Source organism: Periplaneta americana, chromosome 9 (assembly GCF_040183065.1).
Source record: "Periplaneta americana isolate PAMFEO1 chromosome 9, P.americana_PAMFEO1_priV1, whole genome shotgun sequence".
NCBI lineage: Eukaryota > Metazoa > Arthropoda > Insecta > Blattodea > Blattidae > Periplaneta > Periplaneta americana.
This window is the reverse complement of record NC_091125.1, coordinates 163,505,459-163,519,435: the sequence shown is the minus strand read 5'-3', so window position 1 is coordinate 163,519,435 and position 13,977 is coordinate 163,505,459. Positions and strand designations below refer to the sequence as shown.

General features: G+C 34.7%; 1 protein-coding gene across 1 annotated transcript in view; it reads left to right on the top strand.

The window, feature by feature from the left end:
* LOC138706705 (transmembrane protein 164) overlaps nt 1-13,383 on the top strand; it is a 136,413-nt gene extending 123,030 nt beyond the window's left edge. Inside the window, exon 6 of the mRNA XM_069836306.1 lies at nt 11,107-13,383. Coding sequence (XP_069692407.1) covers nt 11,107-11,211 — 105 coding nt within the window. The 3' untranslated portion in view covers nt 11,212-13,383. The remainder of the gene's footprint in view (nt 1-11,106) is intronic.
* Nucleotides 13,384-13,977: the final 594 nt, after the last annotated feature.

Here is a 13,977-nt window from a genome sequence, read left to right as displayed (position 1 = left end):
AGATTATATCTGCACTATTTGTTTCACTATAATTCGAATCATGTGCATTTATTTTCACCAAATCAAATATTGTACAAAACAGAATAAATTTAACATAATTTCATTTCTTCACGACATTCAAAGTAACAATGAAGCCACTAGATCCCCCCCCCCCATTAATAAAAATCGCGCGAAATAACTTTCCCTCAAGTGCACCACTTTTATTCTGTGGCCTGGACTGATCAGGCCTCTGTAACTGTTTCACACCGTGCATTGAGTCTAGTGACCTTTACTGGTAACCATGGCAACCATGATGCCATACGTACAACTTAGCAGCCTCTATTTATCTGGTCTCAGCTCATATCTATATCTATATATATAATTTGAACTGGTAATGGAAATTACGGGAAAACGGCTGAACGGATTTTAATAAATAGCCCCTCATTTTGAAGCTTGGAACCCAAAGTTTTTCAGAAAAATAGTAGTTTTCAGTGAAATGTCAATTTTCCTACATAATTTTCCTATTTTCCAAAATCCATCTGTTGTCAGTTTTGAGAACTAGCTAATTACATTCAGGAGAAGCGAAGCAAGCATCAAGTCGCCCGTGTTGCATTTCAGAATAAAACAAAACACACACTACAGTAAACAATATTACACGAAGGCCATGATCTGCAAGAATGCTCACATATTTAGAGTTCAAATTAAATTGATTATTAAAAACTTAACTTACTAAAAATAATTTACAGGTTCGATTCTGTGGTGTGTAATTTTCTGGGCACAGCTGTGTATTGGATATTAAAAACTACAAAACTTGAGGTGGTTTGATGACATTATTTCTATTATAAATGAAATATTATTGTAGTTAATGTCGTGATGTGACTATTTTTCATTAATTATACATATTAATGCTATACTGATGATATGAAAGTGAAACGTTTTGGGGTTATATAAGTAGATGTAGAGAATAACTTAAATTAGATTTTGATTTCTATATTTTACTGAGTGGCTTCTATATAGTATATATAGTATATGTTACTGAAAAATATAAAACTTACGTAAGATAATATTATTAAAAATCAAATATTTTTATAGTTATTAATCAAGTGGGGTTGGTCTTTTTCATATATTTAATGGTGGTGTGGTGTAGATATTTATATGCGTGGTTCTCTTCAGTATTGGCTCAAGAGAGAGTATCTTTCATTATTATGGAAGCAAATAACTTTCAGAATGTCTGGTATTCTTCATTGAAAATAAATCTGAAAAATGTTTATTTGAACATCTAATGAACTTAGTTTGCAGCATTTGCTGCACAAGCCACTAGTATATATATAATTTGAACTGGTAATAGAAATTACGGGAAAATGGCTGAACGGATTTTAATAAATGACCCCTCATTTTGAAGCTTGGAACCCAAAGTTTTTCAGAAAAATAGTAGTTTTCAATGAAATATCAGTTTTCCTACATTATTTTCCTATTTTCCAAAATCCATCTTTCTTCAGTTTTGAGAACTATAATGCATTAGAAAAAAACACAATATTGGTACTACTAGTTTTTTCCAGTTTCTTTTCTCTCTCTCTCTCTTTTTATTAATGATGTGATCACCAGCATCCATATAAAGTGACATAAACATTTAATTGGCCATCCCTTATGTATAACTCATGTTCTATATGACACTACTTCCATTCTTAGGCAGAAAATTAAATTAAAAATTTAAGTGAAGATAAAATGATGCATCCAGATGCTAAAAGTTAGGCTACACATAATACAGAAAACTGATGGTAATGGACGACTGAACTAAACGGCAGTCTTTGGCAATAGAAGTCTTATTGCACATTCAGAAGCATGAAAAGTAGGAACTAAATTTATGACCATATCTGGAAACACATTACATTATGTATCTGCACTGAAAATCGTGGACTTACGTGACCAACAAGCCTGTTCAAGTCTTGAAAGTTACACTTACAAACAAAATACATCAGTCATGCCCAATACAAAGAAAATAGTATAATTAAATATATTTCACAAGACACAGCCTCCAATTACACAATGACTGAGTTTCAAGATGCTTAATTAAAGACGAGATCACCCATTGTATTAAATATAATTCAAATAAATAAATAAATTAGGCTTTGTTGTGTACTGGGCATGATAGTGTATGTTCTGCAATTCAGACTATTACTCATTCTTTCATTAGAATTTCAAAATTCCAATAAAAGATAGCATGAAATAATATTAAAAAAAAAAAAAGTAAGTAATAATAAATATTCACATGTAAGCATTAATGTAACTATTTTGAAAATTTCGTATAACAGAATTGAAACAAGATGAAATAGTACTATTTTACATACCTCAGAAAAATTATTTTAATTTGCCCTCTCTCTCTCTCTCTCTCTCTCTCTTCTTTCTCTCTTTCTTCCATGTGTGATAACTGGTAACGTTTAAACTAAGAAATATTTGTTCACAATTTACATTGTAATATACATTAGTTTCTCCTAGCATAATTCAATAAAATGTTTTAATTCCGTCTTTTACTGCATTTTTAACTTAATTCGTTGTAATGTTCAAAATATCAACGAGAAATATAACCAGTAATAATGCATATGTAATATATATTTAAATTGTTGTAGTTAAAAATAAGTGGTTACAAATTATTGGACGATTTCAGAAGGCTATATTTTCACCAATATTAAACATAAATACATGATCTTACCACCATTTGAAAGAGGGAAGTTTGAAGTTTTATACTGACCTTAGATGTGAGCCCCATGTGTAATATAGCAGACTTCTCGGTGGTGATCCCAATCTTGCCAAACTCTCTCAAGCACGTCTTGTGTGACATTCTTGATTGTTGTGTTCATGTGCATTCTCAATTTGGCCAACATCGCTAGAAATGGAGGTATGTAAACATTGTCCTTGACGAAACCCCACAGAAAGAAATCACACACTGTGAAATCCGGTGAACAGGGTAACCATGTGCAGAAAGTGTTGTCTGTACCCGTTGTAAGAACAATCCATCGACCAGATAGGTGCTGATTTAGGTACCTCCAGACCTTCATACACCAATGTGGAGGGCTCCACCTTATTGAAAATGAACTCCTGTTCCTCCTCGTCTGAGAGTTGTGGTATTAGCCATTTTTCCTAAATCAACACCTACCAGATCGATGGATTGGTCATGCAACGGATGCAAATAGTACCGTCTGCACATAGCCACCCTGTTCACCGGATTTCAGCGTCATTTTTTCCTTTTAGGATTTCATCAGGGACAATATTTACATACTTTCACTTCCAGCGACGTTGACCGAATTGAAAAGGCACATTAACACAGCAATCAGGAATGTCACACAAGACACACTTCATAATGGTTTGGTAATAATGGGATCACCGCCTGGACGTCTGCCATATTACACATGGGACTCACATCAAGTGCATCTAAGGTCAGTATAAAACTTCAAACTTCCCTTTTTCAAATGGTAGTAAGATCATGTATTTAGGTTCAATACTGGTGAAAATATAGCCTTCTGAAATCGTCCAATAATTTGTAACCCCGGTGTAAATTAATTACTTAGTTATAATTTGCAGGTTCTTGTACTATAATAAAATATTTAACCCATAAGTAAGTCTTGTTAATGATTACTTAGATAAACTAATAACAATTCAGTTATATCTTCATAAATGCAACTGCCTTTAAATGAACTACCGGGACTTGCTTTGGAACCAAAAGAAAACTTAACTTGTTTAATATGTTTAAGATATTTTGAAAGAAAATTAACAAATCTCTTGGTAGTACATAAATAACTATTACTGTGATGTATTTAGTTCATATTCCAATGTTTTCAAATCATAAAGGCTACTAAGGGTATGCTAATGGAGTAATAGTGAATTACATTAGGCAGGGAAAATCATATAATTATATATTGGTCAAAGGATCTGTTGGGGATGATCCCCAGTTACATTGGTAATTATATCACTGTGAAGACTAAATAAAAAGATTTTATATGCTTGAAATAAGGTGTCGAACAACTTCACAAACAAGTATATTCCACTTCAAACTTATTAGGGATAAAATATGTACATATGTTGTACAGATCTTTTTTCAGTCTTATTTTTCTATCCCACTGTTTGTGAGATACTTATATAAAATAATTAAAACATAACAGAAAAATAATAATTATTAAGTTTTCCTGATAAGAACATCTGAATTGTAAATAAAAATAAATTTTAAAACTTTACATAGATCCTGTAAGATAGTGTACTGAAAAGCTCTAATTGCTGCCTCTTCAGCATTAAATATGAATATTCCACTTTTTTATGAATAAGACAATGAACAAATCTAATATACAGAGTGATTTATATAGAACTGACACATTTCTTTCATTAATTGTTTCAAAACGAATTGTGCTAGCGACAACTTATTATACCTAAAATGTAGAGGAATTTTGGGAGATTATTTACCTCTATAGCAAATGTTGTCCGGCGTTGTCAAATCCGGAGATCTCGGTGGCCACTGTTTCCTGGAAATTATTCGGTCGTCACATAACCGGATAAATGGAACCATGCTTCATCTGTGAACCATGTGATGGACAATATGGCAGGATTTTGCACAATGAATGTCTGAAACCAACAGCAGAATGTTCTGGAGTTTCGATTCCTTGTCACTAGATGCACAGATGTTTGATTTATTCCTATTTTTGGCAGCTGTTTTCGACATTTTGTGTCAACGTGAAAATGCAGTACACATTAAATCAACGACTCTTTCTTGTGAAGCAATACTGGATTACGAATTCAATTACAGCTACTCAAACGGCATACCAGAGAGAATTTGGTGTTCGCAATCCTCCCAAAAGAAACACAATACTGGGACTGGTAAACAAATTGGAAACAACTGGATCTCTGGTGAGTGAAAAGGGCAAGCATCGTTCATCTAGGCTTCCCATGGTTGTTGTTGACGTAAGAGCACGACTGGAGCAGTCACCCAAAAAATCATTAAGACGTTTGTCGCAGGAGACAGGGTACACCTACTCAATGTGTCAGAGAGCCTAAAGCCATATAAGGTTACTGTTGTTCATCAGCTACAGGGACCAGATAAGGATAAAAGATTGAATTATTGTCGTTGGTTTTAGACGTTCATTGTGCAAAATCCTGCCATATTGTCCATCACATGGTTCACAGATGAAGCAAGGTTCCATTTATCCGGTTATGTGACGACCGAATAATTTCCAGGAACCTGTAGCCACCGAGATCTCCGGATTTGACAACGCCCGACAACATTTGCTATAGAGGTAAATAATCTCCCAAAATTCCTCTGCATTTTAGGTATAATAAGTTGTCGCTAGCACAATTCGTTTTGAAACAATTAATGAAAGAAATGTGTCAGTTCTATATAAATCACTCTGTAGAACTATACAATTATATGTTCTTAATTGCAACCAATGGACAGAGTAATGTCAAAACCTGCAGGTTTTTTCCCCAATTTTTTTTTACAACACGAAGTATAGAAGATTCTTCACCTGACATAATTAGGAACATTAAACTGAGACGTTTGAGATGGGCAGGGCATATAGTACATATGGAAGAATCCAGATGTGCATATAGAGTGTTAGTTGGAAGGCCGGAGAGAAAAAGATCTTTGAGGAGGCCGAGACGTAGACGGGAGGATAATATTAAAATGGATTTGAGGGAGGTGGGATATGATGGTAGAGACTGGATTAATCTTGCTCAGGATAGGGACCGATGGCGGGCTTATGTGAGGGTGGCAATGAACCTCCGGGTTCTCTAAAAGCCATAAGTAAGTATATAGAAGAGGAAGTAATGTGATACTGGAAAATGTGTATTTAGAGATTTTTCCCGAAATTACATTTTTTCAGTATCCCTGAAAAAGACAAAGTGGTTTTGGGCATGCCATCTGTGTACAGAAATTTTTTTGAACAGACTTTGTCTACACCACATATCTATGAGTAAATTTATCATGGAATGCTGCACATGAAATGTAATAATTTTTAGTTAAAATTAATGATAAATAATTGATTAAATGGCGATCTTACTCGTGTTAATTATGTAAGCATGTGCGGCTTACAGCTGTTTCGGTGCTACTTCACATCATCCTTGGAGCCTTCTGTGTCTCGGCGTCATCTCAATTTCGCTGCCTGTTGTGTGGGTGCGTTCGTGTGATGGAGAGTTGTGTCAAATAGTGTGTGTGTTCTGAAATTGATCTGTGTGTCGAGTATTTGATCAGGGTGTGTTTTAGTGTGTCTGTATATTTCATATTGTTCTAGTGTGTTGAGTTTTTGGTTTTTGGGCTGTATGTGTAGGATTTTCATTCTGTATTTATGTTATTGCATGTGTGGTTAGCATTGGTTATGTGTTCGGCATATGTAGATGTATTGTGTCCTCTGGTTATTGCTTTAATGTGTTCTTTGTATCGAGTTTGGAATGATCTGCCTGTCTGTCCAATGTAGACGCCGAGACACAGAAGGCTCCGAGGATGGTGTGAAGTAGCACCGAAACAGCTGTAAGCCGCACATGCTTACATAATTAACACAAGTAAGATCGCCATTTAATCAATTATTTTTATTCAAGTGTTAAAAGTAGTGTACGAAAGATTCAACATATAAAATTAATGTGCCTTTATTTGAAATTAAAAACACGCAATGGATCTCAAATTCAGTAATAATCAGGAGAGTGTCTTTGTAATCTTTTCAATTATGTATAATAAACTGACAAAGAGATATCAGAGTTGGTGTCAGAATATTATATAATAATTATTTTATCCACTTTGCATTCCACAACACGGGACATGGCATTTGTTCCCAGATCAACTACAAAGAGCTAAACAGTTGTACCAGCAGAGATCTTCAGAAGGCAAGCCAGGCAGAAGAAGCAACCCTACAGTTGGGGATAAATAAAGTAAAAAGACAGGGAAACCCTAACAGAAAGACTAAATTTACTCAGCAGAGGGCTGGTTAACCCACTCTTGAGGATATTTTATAAACTCGAAGTTCCCACAGGACTGATGAAAAATAAGGCTTGGATTAGAATTACGAGAACAAACAGAATACCAAAATTAAATGTATGTAAATCTCTTTTTACTAATGGCGGGTATTTGAATGTTCATCGTTCACCCATAATATGTAACCAGTTGTGTAGACCAATTTACTGAGACTCATTGCCCAGGATGTGCCATAGGAGGCTAGTCTACGCTACATCTGCATGAGATGATAATGGAGATTTGTTAGGATGCCACAGAGAAACTGGGGAATAGGAAATTTCAATTTTCATGATATAAGAAATATTCTTTGCTAACAGTTAATATTGTTGTGTGTCTGTATTCTGTTTGGGAGGTGAAAATGGTCATCATTAGGGCAAAGCATTTGTGACATCTATTTGTTGTCCATGAAAAGACCACAGACTAATTTTGATCAGTTGAGCAGCACCTAACACTCTGTACATGACATCAACAATCGTATTATAAATTTGACAGCAGTATTAGTCACTTCAGCTGGATCTAAAATATTTCAATAAATCACCATTTTGTGTTGTTGTACATCTAACTCTCCCCATCAACAAACTGCATTTCGAAGAAACTTCCAGTAATACAAGCATGATTGAACAGTTACACAAACTTTGTAATAATGAACAAAAGCTACGGAAATGGATTTTTGTAATTAAAATTCTCCAAATGCTGGGTTTCTTTTATGTCCCTGTGACACTGTAGCTAATGACAATGGAGTTAGGTTAGTCAACTTTGCCACATCAAAAAATTTAATTGTCAAGAGTACAACATTCCCCCATAAGGCAGAGATTGAGGGTTTTTGAGAATAAGGTTCTTAGGAAAATATTTGGGGCTAAGAGGGATGAAGTTACAGGAGAATGGAGAAAGTTACACAACACAGAACTGCACGCATTGTATCCTTCACCTGACATAATTAGGAACATTAAATCCAGACGTTTGAGATGGGCAGGACATGTAGCACGTATGGGCGAATCTAGAAATGCATATAGAGTGTTAGTTGGGAGGCCAGAGGGGAAAAGACCTTTGGGAAGGCCGAGACGTAGATGGGAAGATAATATTAAAATGGATTTGAGGGAGGTGGGATATGATGGTAGGGACTGGATTAATCTTGCTCAGGATAGGGACCAATGGCGGGCTTAGGTGAGGGCGGCAATGAACCTCCAGGTTCCTTAAAAGCCAGTAAGTAAGTAAGTAAGTAAGTAACACTGTAGCTTTTGTAGCAACCTCACAAATTTCATGCACAATAATTAACAATATGTCCCTAATAGAAACAATAACCAAATTTTTTGGCTTACAAATTGATGTGTTAAATTGGAAAAATCATATTAAAGAAGTTACCCCCAAACTAAATTTATTATTGAATAATTTCAAGGATAACTTGTTCTGGGGCCAGGTATCAATTCCAAGACCCTTCTCTTAGCGCACGAACGCACTACCAACTGAGCTACCCCAGGAACTATACACGACACCATCACAATTTTTCCTTTATATCCACACAACTCAAATGGGCTGAAAGCTAGATTTGCATAATATATTTCGTTACTGGAGGTACGTTAACAGGAAGCCACAATTTAAGTCACACAAGATTTGTGTGCACTCAGAGTTGGATTCTGGTGTCTTGTCAGCCCATTTGAGTTGTATAGGTATAAAGGAAAAATTGTGACGGTGTCGTGTATAGTTCCTGGTGTAGCTCAGTCGGTAGAGCATTCATGCGCTAAGCGAAGGGTCCCAGGATCGATACCTGGCCCAGAACAATTTTTCCTTGAAATTATTCAAACCTGCTTTACAGAGAGCTACTACCTGAAAGCTAGATTTGCATAAATTCAGCTTGTTTTGCTATTCGATCTACTGTATGCAAAAGATAGTAAATATCAATACCTTAAAAACAATATACTTTGCATACTTCCACTCAGTAATGAGTTTTGGAATAATATTCTGGGGAAATTCTGCAGATAGTAATAGTATATCCCTACTACAAAAAAGAGTAATTAGAATAATAGTAGGTGCCAAATCTAGGGAATCGTGTACGACTATTTTAAAAAAACTACAAATAATTCCCATGGCTTGTCAGTATATTTTTTCATTAATAAACTTCCTTGTATGTAATTGTGAAAACTTTGTACCTGTAACTAATTCAACAATTCATAGCATAAATGTGGATCAAGAAATGACTTTCATACTCCATCGACAAGTCTGTTGTGCTATCAAAAAGGAGTGCGTTATATAGCAGTAAAAATTTTTAATAGTCTCCCTATGAATATAAAAAATCAAACTCAAAACATAAGTTTATTTCGGGCCAAATTAAAGACATACCTAATTTCTCACACCTTGTACAGTATTCAGTAGGTGAATTTATGACATTCAACAACACTTTATGAATATTTCTGTGTTGTATTAAGTATTGATACTAAACCTTTGTGTTGTACTAGTAGACTATATTGTAAAACTATGCTGTATATATTTCAACTAGACTGTGACTGTAATTAAGGATTTATAGTACTATTAAGAGTTTTTTGTTACATATTCCATATTCTAGCTGTGAAGTGATGTACGAATACCATGGAATGTAAATAAATACAATCTCATTGCCATGCACAGATTCACAAGTATTCTGCCAATTCCATTCTGTTATAAGTATATGAAGTGTATTTCACTGCTTTGCTCTGGATTAGTTATAACTTTACTTACTTACTGGCTTTTAAGGAACCCGGAGGTTCATTGCCACCCTCACATAAGCCCGCCATTAGCCCCTATCCTGAGCAAGATTAATCCAGTCTCTACCATCATATCCCACCTCCCCCTCAAATCCATTTTAATATTATCTTCCCACCTACGTCTCGGCCTCCCCAAAGGTCTTTTTCCCTCCGGCCTCCCAACACTCTATATGCATTTCTTGATTCACCCATACGTGCTACATGCCCTGCCCATCTCAAATGTCTGGATTTAATGTTCCAAATTATGTCAGGTGAAGAATACAATGCGTGCAGTTCTCCATTCTCCTGTCACTTCATCCCTCTTAGCCCCAAATATTTTCCTAAGAACCTTATTCTCAAACACCCTTAATCTCTGTTCCTCTCTCAAAGTGAGAGTCCAAGTTTCACAATCATACAGAACAACTGGTAATATAACTGTTTTATAAATTCTATCTTTGAGATTTTTGGACAGCAGACTGGATGACAAAAGCTTCTCAACCGAATAATAAGACACATTTCCCATATTTATTCTGTGTTTAATTTCCTCCCGAGTGTCATTTATATTTGTTACTGTTGCTCCAAGATATTTGAATTTTTCTACCTCTTCAAAGGATAAATCTCCAATTTTTATAGTTCCATTTCGTAGAATATTCTGGTCACGAGACATAATCATATACTTAGTCTTTTCGGGATTTACTTCCAACCCTATCACTTTACTTGCTTCAACTAGAATTTCCGCGTTTTCCCTAATCATTTGTGGATTTTCTCCTAACATATTCACATCGTCCGCATAGACAAGAAGCTGATATAACCCGTTCAATTCCAAACCCTCTGTGTTATCCTCAACTTTCCTAATGGCATATTCTAGAGCGAAATTAAAAAGTAAAGGTGATAGTGCATAGTAAAGTTATAACTTTACCCATGGAAATTAACTACAACTATGATTGCCTTTGTTTTCCCTCCCAATGGACTTCTAATTTGTTGTACAGTATCTTAAAAATATTGTTTATACTTTTAATATATTGTCATGTATTTTAATAATAGAAGCTGAAAAGATTTACTGCTGTGAAATGCAGAGCACCTCATGTTACATTTATTTGCTCGAGATAATGATGTCACTATAAAGTTGGAAAGCATTGGAAAACTAAGTGCAGTGTGAACTATCTTTTGTTTTTAATTTTATCATACAACTGAACATTTAATTGTTTTGTGATTGAGCTGCGCTGTTGATTGACATTATCTTCAGCTTGCACGATCTCTTCAGCTTCGTAGTCACTGATTTCAACATCATGGTATGTAATCAGTAAGTAATTGCAAAATGTTAAAGGTTATATATCAGTTCAAGTTTGATATACCCAAAAACTTTATCATAACTTAATGTCCAAGAAAACCTCAGAACTGACATTAAGTTGCTTTATTTTACAGGTTGATGGTAATGTTGGAGAAGAAAAAGAGAGAGACAGAGATAGAATTAGAGGGAGAAAAAGTCACTACCAAACCTTAGATTTATTAGATGCAAACATAATGTAAAGAAGGTGAAGAAGATGAGGTATGCTTGAGTATTATCTTCCAAGTATACACAAGTTATTAAATGTTTCACTTCTCCAGTTTTTATTTCAATTTTGACTGAAGATTTGCCACTCTTTGAGACATAAAAATTAATAATCAGACAAACAGAACTATTTTAATGATCACATTCTCAGCAATATAAAGTTCATGTATTTGTCATGCCAATCTGCTACATAAATAAAGGTATCAAAGTTAGCTCTACTCATCATGGATTTGTGTTAAGGAAAGTTGTTACAAAACGTAACATAATAACCAAACTGATTCTTTCATCCAATTTGTAATTGTAACAAGATGATATAAATTGATGTCAACTTGAAAAAGGGATGATGATGATGATGATAATAATAATTATGGCAAACATCTTGTACTCGCTTACATGAACAGTACACACATTGTTTTCGTATTGGTATGATAGGAAGACAAAATTTGGAATTAAGAATAAAAACATTCTCGTGATTGTGTGCATACAGGTCATTCGTCATCTCGTGAAACCAACTTGTGTATGAGGGGGAAGAAAAAAGTGGACTGGGAAGTGTCCCCTCCCTCACTACACTTTCGCTTGGAGCTAGCTAGCACACTAACCCCCATCATAAGGTTCTTACTATGAGCTACAATACACATGCATATGGTTACACAAGATAATGAATGACCTGTACAGACATTTAATATTACAATTTGGATACTGCAAATGCCCTATGGATAGGAAGACAAATCAGAGTGAGGTGATGAGCAAACACAGGACAGGCCATTAAACATTATGCAGTTCGATAAAAATTAATAAGGATTCTGAGGACGATTGTGAACAACAATTAGTATGTGTGAGGAAAATAAAATACATAGGTTGGATAAAAATTAATGGCAACACTGCTGTCACGTGATGATGGTGCGTTCGAGAGTTGCCAGCTGAGTGGACATGAACAAGGACTGTTAGATGAGTTAGTGCAGCCAGCGGCGACAGTACTCTGTCAATCTACTGCAGTGTGTAGAACGTTGACTTTCATAGGGATAGTGCAAGCGCCCTAAGACCATGTTTACAAAACTAGAGCAACGTTCCTGGATCAAAATTGAAGTGACACGACGTTGTAGTGCACAAGAATGTTTTCAGGGACTGCATGAAGCATATGCCGATGGGTTAAAGCATTCCGGGAAGGCAGGGATGTGAAAATGACGTTCATTGTGGCATATGACATTGATGGGGTAATACTGCACCACGCTGTACCTCCAAGGCACACGGAAAATGCGGACTACTGGAACATCCACCGATATGATCCATGCGATTACGATCTTTTCACCAAAGTGAAAGAACTACTATGAGGGACCCAGTACAATACCAGAGATGAACTTATCCGTGCTTTAGGGTGGTCAATACGGAACATCAACAAAGATGGACGCGCTGGTGGTGTGCGACACCTTCCAAATATTTGGCAAAAGGTAATAAATAAGGGGGGTGACTATATAGAAGGTACATAAATGTTGTACTCCTGTGAATAAAGCCATGTCAGAAATATCGAACTGTTGCCATTACTTTTTATCCAACCTTAGTAGTTATTTTAACTTTTAATTGATAAAAATGTCATGTGGGCAGCTGTACTAGAAACTCATAGGAAATTGTTTCAAGAGTCACATTTCACTTATTTTCAATGGTTGAGTAAATTCTGTAATCTCTTTCATTCATTACTGACTTCCAAATACTACATAAAGGAACAAATAATTTTAAAAACTTGCACATATTGCATATAAGGATAATTATAATATTTTCATCAGATATTTAAAATAAGGTCTTTACACTAAGACACTAACTCTTCATATGCCAATTTTGGCGAATTAGTACCCTGAGGATGAATTTAAAAAAGTGGGTAAAAGTAAAATACACTTATTTAAAAAAAAAAAAAATCTTCAAATCTACTGTATATAGGTACTCTGACATCTGTACCAATAAAGATAAAACAATTCCCAGTTCAAAACTGACTTGGCTCAACATTCACAATTTTGTCTCAAACTTTTTGAAAATGTATTTAATTATAAATCACAATAAATAAAAAAAAATGTCTTGTATGTATATATTAAGTTATATATCAGAATTTATTTTAAATTTAAGAGTGAAAATATTATAAACTGGGATAGTAATGGCCATCATGATGACGAAAAATCATCGATAATTATTGGCTGCAGTGTGTGAACTTCGACCTGCTTCATCCAAGTTAAATGTTTTCTACAGTTACAGATATATGAAATTTGCCTTGTTACGTCTGTTAACATTTCTTTTCCCTTTTGGTTTCCAATGTAACTTGTACTTGGGAACATGATCATTTATTTAAGGGGACACGCAACTATATTTTGGAGCTTTTTTCCTATTTGACCAATCTTTTTCAAATTTGGAGAAAAAGTTTAATATACACATGGAAAGTAACATGCAAAATCTCAGCTCATTAGATCCAATACTTTTCAAAATAAAAAATATTTCAATTTTTAATCAATCATTAATTGAAATATCACTTTTAATTATCATTTTTTATTTTTTGGCTTTGTGCATTTGACTGTGACTTCTCAATGAATAGGGGAAGAATTCTGCATATTGATTTAGTTCTGTCATGTAAATTAGTGTAGAAATTTAATTTTTCATTTCTATGACACTTTTTCTCCAATTTTTAAGTTGAGTGTCCCCTTAAGGGAAGAGGATGATCAAATTTGAATTTTTTTTCTTAATTGATGCACAGTTTTCACTTT